At 59.3% G+C, this 9,582-nt stretch overlaps 1 protein-coding gene across 1 annotated transcript in view; it reads right to left on the minus strand.

The window, feature by feature from the left end:
* Nucleotides 1-3,963: 3,963 nt before the first annotated feature.
* The window catches only part of BICRA (BRD4 interacting chromatin remodeling complex associated protein), a 22,129-nt gene continuing 16,510 nt past the window's right edge, over nt 3,964-9,582 (minus strand). Inside the window, exons 9-14 of the mRNA XM_034638988.1 lie at nt 9,106-9,143; nt 8,553-8,913; nt 7,145-7,293; nt 6,877-6,971; nt 6,542-6,644; nt 3,964-5,988 (exon numbers count right to left, since the gene is read on the minus strand). Coding sequence (XP_034494879.1) covers nt 4,901-5,988; nt 6,542-6,644; nt 6,877-6,971; nt 7,145-7,293; nt 8,553-8,913; nt 9,106-9,143 — 1,834 coding nt within the window. The 3' untranslated portion in view covers nt 3,964-4,900. The remainder of the gene's footprint in view (nt 5,989-6,541; nt 6,645-6,876; nt 6,972-7,144; nt 7,294-8,552; nt 8,914-9,105; nt 9,144-9,582) is intronic.

Genomic DNA, 9,582 nt, shown 5'->3' on the forward strand with positions numbered 1-9,582 from the left:
GGGAGAGGAAGAAGCAGGCTCATAGCAGAGGAGCCTGATGTGGGGGCCCGATCCCACAACACCGGGATCACGCCCTGAGCCGAAGGCAGACGCTTAACCGCTGTGCCACCCAGGCGCCCCTATTTTTATTTTATTCTTATTAAGATTTTATTTATTTGAGAGAGAGAGAGAGAGAGAGAGCGATTGAGCAGGGGGGAGGGGCAGAGGTAGAGGGAGGAGCAGGCTCCCCATTGAGCAGGGATCCCAATGCGGGGCTGGATCCCAGGACCCTGAGATCCTGACCTGAGCGGAAGGCAGATGCTTCACCGACTGAGCCCCCCAGGCGTCCTGGACAACCTGCCTCTTTAAACCTCCTTTGAGCTCCCAGTTACTGGGGCTGTTTTGTCTTGCTGTGTCGCCAATCTCTGAATCAGGGAGTCTCCGTGTGACAAGTCTCCCTGTGTCCTTACAGCCCTCTCCCCAAGACACAAGCTCACATTTTTTTCCCCCGTAGCTCTCTCCCTCCCCAGCTGTCAAAACCGGGTGAAGAAATTCTGGCACATTCTACAACATGAATGAACCTCGGAGACATCATGTCAAGCGGAATAAACCAGTCACAAGAGAACAGATACTGTACGACCCCACTGGGGAGGTGCTGAGAGCAGTCGGGTCCATCCAGACGGAAAGCGGAATGCTGGCGGGCAGGGCTGGAGGAGCGGGTGTCAGTGTGTAAGCGGTTAGAGCTTCAAGTTCGGAGGAGAGCTGGTGGTGTTTGCGCAACGTTCAGGAAGGTACTTCACGCCACTGAGCGGTATACTTAGAAATGGTTAAAATGGTAAATTTTATGTTATGTATATTTCACCACAATTGAAGGGGAAAAAAAAGGTTCCAATCCTGCCCTGCACCTACGTGACTCTATTTTCCCAGATGCCTTCACTGTGGAAACGGCGAAGCCGCACACCCCCACCGAGCTGCTTCTGGGATCTGGGAGCAAGGGTCTAGGAAGCTTGGTCCCCAGTTTTGGTCTCCTCCCTGGAAGGGGGGGGGCCCTCTGGCTCCTGCACTCCCTGGAAGGGGGGGGCCCCTCTGGCTCCTGCACTGCACACCTCTTGGAAAGGCCTTGCTGTTGCCCGCCCCGCCCCCCACCTCCCTGGAAGCTGGGTGTGCAGAGGCCAAGGTCGTGGGCTTGCAGCCCGACCGCCTGGGGTGCAGCCCAGCCTGCCACTGGCTGCAGCGGGGCCTCAGTTTCTTCATCCGCGAGATGGGGCGATCAATCCCCATACCGGGGCTTCTGTGAGGACCAAATAAAACATCCCGGGCGAAGGGTTTGAAACCGCGCCCACGGTAAGTGTTCCATAGTTAGTCATCGCTGACCCTCTCCTGGGGCTGCATGCAGCCTCCCTTCCAGAACCGAGGCCCCAAGCCCGCGGGAATCACCTACAAACTTTTTTGTGCAGCCACGTGGGGTCTCCCCGGAGCGCGTGGGGATCCAAGGCTGTTAAAAACTGTGTTCTTCAGGGCTTTGTTTCGCACGTGGGGAAGTACATACAGAGCTAGGAAGGGGGATCGTCTCTCTCCCCGAGACCCCACATATCAGCTTCCCCGCCACAACCCCCCACTCCAAGTGCCTGTAGAGAAACTGGGAACATCACCCTGGTCCAGCCGTGTCACCAGGCGCCTGGACCTTAGCAGTGACCTCTAGGCTGAGCTCCGGTTCCGTACTCGCTCCCTCCTTTCCCCCATGCGGCCGCCAGAGGGCGTTCAGGAAACCCAAGTCGGCTCAGCCCTCTGCTTAGAACCTTCGCCTGGCTTCCCCCATCGCTCAGCAAAATCATCACCATGAAGCACAGGGTTCTACGCCACAGGTCCGCTTTGTCCCCTCTGACTTCACTTCTCGTTCCCTCCCTTCCCCTGCCACCCGCCAGCTTCCAGCCACACAGGCCTCCCTGCTGTCCCTCAACACTCCAGACATGCTCCTGCCTCAGGGGATTTTCCCCCAAGGTCTCCCTGTGGCTCCATCCCTCATTTCATGTACGCCTCTGCTCAAATGTCACCTCCTCAAAGAAGTCTTCCCTCCCCACCTGATCCCAGGGGACTTAACGTGCAGTTGCCCAGGTTGTTCACTGCACAAAGCACTCACTGAAAGAGTGAGAGGTGGCTGGACTACAGCTCACACTCTGCCCTTCAAAACTCAGTGCCCAGAAGAAAGGGGCGCTGCTTTCTAGTTTACACAAAGGTGTCCTAGTTTGGGACTAGCCTTGTCCATTCCTCTACCCCGTGTTATGAATTGTGCCCCCCCCCAAGAGATATGCTAATGTCCTAAACCCCAGCACCCGTGAATGTGATCGTATCTGGAAATGGGATCTTGGCAGATGTAAGCAAGCGAAGATGAGATCATACTGGAGTAGGGTGGGCTATTATCCAATAGGGTCTCCTTTTAAGAGGAGACACCAACGCCAAAAAAGGACCCGGAAAGTGGAAAGTCCAGGAAGGATCCCCCCTGCAGAGTTTCTAGGAGAAGCACGGCACTGCTGGTGGCTTGATGTGGGCTGTCCAGCCTCCAGAATGGGAAAGAATAAATCTCTGTTCCCTTTTTTTTTTTTTTTTTAAGATTTATTTCCTTCAGAGAGAGTGAGAGAGCAGGTGCACAAGCAGGAGGGGCAGAGGGAGAGAGAGGATCTTAGGAAGACTCCCGCTGAGCGTGGAGCCCAACGTGGTGCCTGATCTCACGGCCATGAGATCACAACCCAAGCTGAAACCAAGAGTTGGCGGCTTAATCGACTGAGCCAGCCAGGTGCCCCAAATCCGTTCTTTGAAGCCACCCATTTCCACAGCCTGCTTGACTGCTCTTCCTCTCCATCTGATGCTGTTCACATCCCCAGGAGATCCTCATTCTTTGTGGATGCCCTTATCTGTGAATTCATCTGCTTGTTTAAATTTATTTGTAACCCCCCCAAACTCGAAGCACCTTCACAGATATGTGCAGAGCGGGAAAAAAATCTGGGTCATCCAACGTGCATGTTTCCAACTGAAGTTGAGGAAAGCAATGCTCTGCCCCCTGGTTTCAGCACTCATACCCGACAAGCTTCCTTTTCAAGGTCTGTTTCCCGCCGTGGCTTCGCATTTTTGTGTTTTGGTGATGTCACTGTTTTAAATGCCCTAATGCTGAAATGCGGTCCGGTGTGCCGAAGGGGAAGAAGGCTGGGGTGTGCCTTATATAGAACATACGTGTTAGGGGCGCCTGGGGGGCTCAGTCGGTTAAGCGTCTGCTTTCAGCTCAGGTCATGATCCCAAGGTCCTGATTGAGCCCCCATCAGGCTCCCTGCTCAGCAGGGAAGTCTGCTTCTCTCTCTGACTGCTCTGCCTGCCGCTCCCCCTGCTTGTGTGCACTCTCTCTGACAAATAAATAAAATATTCAAAAAAACCCAAAAACATACGTGTTAGATGAGCTTTGTTCAGACGTGGGTTTTAGTGGTGTTGGCCACGAGCCCAAAGTGCACGAATAAGGAATATCTATTAATAAGGTGTCTTTATGGAAATACATGCAACACAAGGTTATGTATGAAATAACTTACAAAAATGTTGTGATGGGAGGTTTGTAGGAAGCTAACCCTGTATTTCATCCAGGACGGGTAGTTCAGTATTAATGAATCCCGTGTTAGCGGAGACCACAGAATCTTATGGCGGAATGATAAGAATCCCCTGTTTGGTTTAGCTGTTTTCCATCTGGCTTTTCCACTAAGAAGTCAGCTCCCCACCCTCCCTGGGGTGGGGACTTCTATCTGCCTTGTTCAGCTGCACCCCTATGCCCAGAACAGGGCCTGGCACCCCTAATAGGTGTTCAAAAAATACTATGTGCAATGAACCCTCACAANAATGACCCCTCACAATCCCCTCCCCCCCCCCGGTCTGGCCCCAACCCCCAGACTTCACCCCGCCCCCCCCCCGCAAAGACCCAAAAGCAATGGGCCGAGACGGAGTCGATAGAGTTTTAAAAAAAGGATCAGTTTTTAATTTACAAGAGTTCTAAATGTACAGAATTCTCCTTTAAAAAAATCGTTATACACAATAAATACAGTACAAAAAAATTTATCTTACAGTACTAGTTTTGTCTCCGAGATTTCAAAATCTGGCGCGGGTGGCTGGCGGCAGGAAGAACAGAGGGAAGACTGGCTGGGGAGGGATGGAGGGGTGGGAGGAAGACCCCGGTTTCCTGTTTTGGAGGTGTTCCGATTTCAGTCGAGGGACGGGAGGGTTCGAAATCTCTTTCGCTCTCTCTCTTGCTCACTCGAGCACACACACAGGGACACAGGACGCGGAGCTGGACACAGACACATGGATGGGACACAGGTGCCCGCGGGCACAGCCCTCTGAGGTGGGGGTCCGGGGCGCTAGCTGACGCCCCCCCTCCCTGCGTTTCCTTTTACAGCCTGTGGGGGGCGGTAGGGAGAGGCTGAGCGAGGCTCGCCAAGGACCCTCCCGGCTTCGAGCGCCCTCGACGCGTGGATCTGTGCGGCCACACGGACAAGCCCGGTACCGGGACACGCGTGAGCAGTGGGAACGACCAGGATACCTCCATGCCTGGCAAACACACGCGTGTCCCCCCTCCCCTCCCCCACGGAGGGGCGGAGTGTGGCAGGAAGTGGGAAGAAATAGGAAATGACACACCGGGATTACCCCCACCTTTGGCAGGGGGACATTTTACATTACAGCCCCCTCTCCTAAATCCACAACCCCCACCCAACAACCAGGCTGAAGCAGGAAGTGGGGGAGGAGGCCTTTGTGACTCAAATAACTTAGGCAAGAAAAACTGTCAGGGGATCCCCGGCTCGTGTCCCCCAGGGGGCTGAGGTCCGACGCCCAGCTGCCCCCGGAGTCCGCGCGCGGCACGGGGGACAGGGAAGCGAAGACCGGCCCGGTGTTATCTGTTCAACGTCCTGGCCCCGAGGCCACCGTTGTGACTGGAGGGCGGGTAGGCCTCTGGCCTGTGCAGGGGCGACGGGGAGGCAGGCGTGACGGCCGTCGGGGCGGCGTGGGGGTACGGGGGTGCAGGTGTCCGACCCGGGGCCTGCTGGAGGTTCAGGATGCTGTCGATAGCGCTCTGCAGGTGTTCCGTGAGCGTGTCGTCCTGCGGACTGTCGCTGGAGAAGCTAGCCTGGTCCACGTCGGGCGATTCGGACTTGCGCCGCTTGGCGGGGGGCGCCTCCCAGCCGGGATCCCTGCTGCCGCTGCCCTGCCCTGCGCTGGCCGCGGGCTCCGGGGGCGCCCCCTTCAGCATGCGCTGGTACAGCTCGTCCTCTACCGCGGCCAGCTCGCGGATGAGCCCGCTGGTGGCCTCGTCCACTTTAGTGGGCAGCGGCGCCGGACTGCTGCCCCGGGCTCTGCCGGTCCCGGCCCCCTCCCCGGCCGCGCCGCCCAGGGCCTCCACGTTCTCGCGGTACGTCTTCCGAAGGGGCAGCCGGGGGCAGTGGGGGGCCAGCGCCGTGGGCTTGCGGTCCGGGACGGCCGGCGGTGGGTGGTCCACTGTGCCGTTCATCTGGCCCGTGGCAGGGGGTGGCGGAGGGGGCCGGGGCGGGGGCTCGGCGGCCTTGAGGGCGGCAGGGGGCGGGGGCTGGTGCACAGGGTCCAAGGCGGTGTTGTGGACGACTTTGCTGAGCCCAGCCTCCTGCTTGATCTTGAGCTTGAGGCCGATGCGGCTCCGGGCCTCGTAGGTCTTGATGGGAGGGCGGTTGCGGGACGGCATGGGGCCGTCCTCATCGGCGTCCAAGGGCGAGGCGGCCGAGGAGGAGGAGGAAGAGGACAGGGAGGAGGACGCCCGGGCCCAGGTCACGGAAGGGGAGCCACCCGCCCCACCGTGCCGAATCACCAGCTTGGTTGGCAGGTGCAGAGGGGGCTGGGCGGGGGCCCCGGACACAGAGGATGGTGCTGGGCCGTGGCCAGGGAGCCGGTGTCCCTCGGAAGAGGCAGCGACGGGGAGGCCAAGAGAGCGCGAGGAAGACACATACTCGTCTGCAAAACCAGGGGGCCGAGAAAAGCCACAGGGGGCATGAGGGAAAGCACGAGATGCTCGCGCAGAGCACAGCTAAGAGGAGTCCGCGTGCGATGGGCATGGACCATCTGCCGGGCCAGGAGCCGAGCCCTTGCCTCTTCAGACCCTCAGGACACAGCGCTAGATACCACTCTTCTCGGCCATTCCCAAACCCCCTAACGTGCAATCAGGAGCTGAGGACTGAGAACGGCCCTTAAATTTTCCAACCACTTTGCTGGCTTCACCCCAGTCCTGCTCTTCTCCCCCGCTTCTCTGTCCCCCTGGGGGTGGTGGAATGTGCCCTCCAGCCAGGATGGAATGGCACAGACACAGGGATGGAAGAGAACGAACTCAGTTCTCTCCAGCCCCAGAGCCCGGAGGTCAGGGTAGACCCCGCCACGGCAGGAAGGTGGGGCACGGGTGTCCCCCAGTGGTGGGGAAAGGTCAGGCCGTGCACCCCGCTTCCTGCCCCCAGGTCAAATTCCATTGCAGGGGCAGGAGCTGGGGAGCCCTCTCCCTCCTGTCCCCTCTCACCGGGCTTCTCCTTGGCCAACTGTTTGTCCAAGGCAAGGGTGGTCTTCTCCTCCTGAATGAACATGCGGTCGATCATCACCATCTCCGCCGAGGGGCTCACCCTCTGAGGGGGGAGACGAGAGGATGCGCCAGGGAAGGAGCTAGGCGGGGGAGGGCGCAGGGGCCACCCGGAAGGACGGGAACGGGTTCCAAACTGGCCCTCTTGGGCTCTGACTACCAGCCTCCCGTCCTCCCTCCAGAGGCTTCAAGGAGCAGGCCCCCACGCCCCACAATGGGCCCAGAGCAGGCAAGGGGAAAGGCGGGGTCCCCCAGGGAGGAAGGTGCCGGCACCCTACCCGGGACTCCTCTAGGAGCAAGAGGCGGTATTTATTGAGCATGGCCTGCGTGCGTTTCAGCAGCTGCGTGGAGACCGTCTCAAACTCCTCATCCACTGTGGGGGGGAAGAGAAAAGTCCAGGGGCACAGACGCTGGGGCGTGCGGCTTGCCCTGAGCCTCAGTCAAGCGCTTGCAGAGGGGTGCCTGCACCTGCCCCCCCGCCCCCCTCCCGGGCTAGGGACCAGGAAGGGAGAGTCCCGGTGTGCGGGGCGGGGGGGGGGGGNTTACCTTTGTGGTAGTCGTTGGGGGAGGGGAGGGCACCCTGGTAGACGTGGTAGGGTAGGAGGCGGTGCAGGGCATCCTCGAAGGAGGGGAAGGCTGTCTTGTAGTCAGGGTGCAGGACGGAGCCCTGATGTTTGTGCAAATGTTCCAGGAAACTGGGGGGTGGGGTGGGGAGAGACCGACCACACAGACACACACAGACACACACACACAGAGCTGGTGGTGAGGCTGGGAGAAACCAGACCCCGACCCTGAGCCCCCAGGTCCCAACGCAGACAGCAGGGAAATGCACTAACGTGGGCCGGATGCGCTCGTTCTGTCTCACGGACGCTGGCGACCAGCCAAGGGACCGGGTGCTGTCATTATCCCCACTCTACAGATGGGGGAACTGAGCCCCAGCAGAGTGATGTTCCTCCACGCAAAGCGCGTACACTTGGGGAACCGGCAGAGCCGGGGCTTCAAACTCATCCTCCTCCTGCTATACCGCCTCCCGCCACGTGGGGTCAGCACGTCCTTACTCTGCCTCAGGCCCAACAGCTACCTCGGGAAGGTGGGGAGGGAGGGAGGCCGGTCCGCGGGGTGGTAAAATCCAGTTCTCTCCCGGGCTGTTTTCTACCACATCCCGCAGCAGTGAGTTATGTCTCTGTATTGTGTGATTGCCTCTCTCTCCCCAGACATGCTTGTCTCTACCCTGAGCTGCAGGCCAGCACCCCCACCACACCACGGGGGCCGGAACCCCCGGATTTCAGAATCCAGCACAGGGCTGGGCACTGATTATCTGATAAACACTTGCAGTAGGAGAGCAGGAGAGAGAGAATGCAGGCAACCCGGCATTTTCCCATTGCCCACCCAGACCCCAGCCACCCAAATATCCGTCTATCCACCCGAACACCCATCCATCCAGCCACGCACCCACCCCAGACCCCATCCGTCCATCTGTCCGTCCATCCATCCATCCATCCGAATACCAATTCACCCACCCAAATATCCATCTATCCACCCACCCCAGACCCTTTCCTTCCATCCATCCAGCCATGCACCCACCCCAGACCTCTCCATCCATCCATCTAGCCAAACACCCATCAATCCATCTGCCCAAATACCCGTTTATCCACCCCACACCCACCCACCCACCCAAATGCCCATGCAGACCCACATTTGTCTATGCACCCCAACACCCACCCATCTTACCACAGTCGCAAGGAATCCTCACCTGTCACCCCCTCATCACTACTATTACCATCTGACTCTCTAGAAGGGAAACTGAGGGTCTTTGAGGAAAATTATATTGCCCCAAACCACACAGCTAACAAGGGGCGGGCCTGTGCGACCCGACTTCTGAGGGGTAGTCCCCACACCCTGCTCCCAAGCCTCCGGGCAGGCATGGGGGGGGGTGCGCAGTGCTGCAACTCACCAGGCTTCTTTGCTGGGCTGCAGCATGGAGGGTTTCTTCAGACTGCCCATCTTGCTCTCATACTGCGAGGCAGAGAGCTGAGTGAGAGACAGCGCTGCCGAGGGGCCTCCCCTTGCGCCCTGACCCCCTTGGGACCTTGCCTGTGACAAAGAGGAGAGCCGGCCTGCATCCCCCCCCTCCCCCGCCGAGGTGGGGTCCTGGCCCCAGCTCCCGGATGTGCTGCCCAGCATATGAACCTGCCTCCGGGAAGACCTGGGCCGGGCCTTGCCTGGGTCCCCGCCAGCCCCTTCTCTGGAGGCGTGGGTATTGGCCTCCACCTGACTCGGTCTGGACACCAGGCTGGCTTCTGCAGGCTCCCTCCCTGTTTATCAAATGGCCTTGGCTTCTGCTGATGGTCTCGATGGTCCTGAGTCTGGCCCACCTGGCTGCCACGGTTCTCTCTTCCTGCCCCTGACTCCGCCCATTTTGCCTCAAACCTTTCCACCCAGCTTCCCTCTAGGCCATTAGCGGTGATGTTGCCTTGGAGGCGAGGTCGGCATCCTGGTCCCTCCACCTGCTGTGGTCTTGTCTTCCTGCCTCCCTTCCATATCCCTGCAGACGGCCTTTGCCTCAGTCTTCCCCACACTGCCCTGTCCCCTCCATTCTGGGCCCCCCCATCGCGTAACTCCCCGGCCCTCCCATCCCCTGTTCTGTCTAGGGTCTCACCACCTCCTTTCTCTTGCCTCCCTCACCCAATGGTCTCGCCGCATCCCTCCTCCTCCAGCCTCGAGCTCTCCCTGGTCCCACTCCCAGTGATGGCCTCAGGGACCCACTCGAGCCACATCTCCTATCATCACCCTATGCCTTGGTGTCCGTGGGTCTCCATCTGTCTCATTCTCTGGCATGCACCCACCTGGGCTGTCCTGGTGTTTGACCCACTGCCCAGACTGGTCTCTGATGGCCTGTCAGTTGGCCTCCTTTGCCCAGCGGACTCTTTCCCGGCTCCCTGGTGACATTGCTCTGGCCCTAGCCACCCCCCCGGCCCCCAACC

Source organism: Ailuropoda melanoleuca, chromosome 12, assembly GCF_002007445.2.
Source record: "Ailuropoda melanoleuca isolate Jingjing chromosome 12, ASM200744v2, whole genome shotgun sequence".
Taxonomy (NCBI): Eukaryota; Metazoa; Chordata; class Mammalia; order Carnivora; family Ursidae; genus Ailuropoda; species Ailuropoda melanoleuca.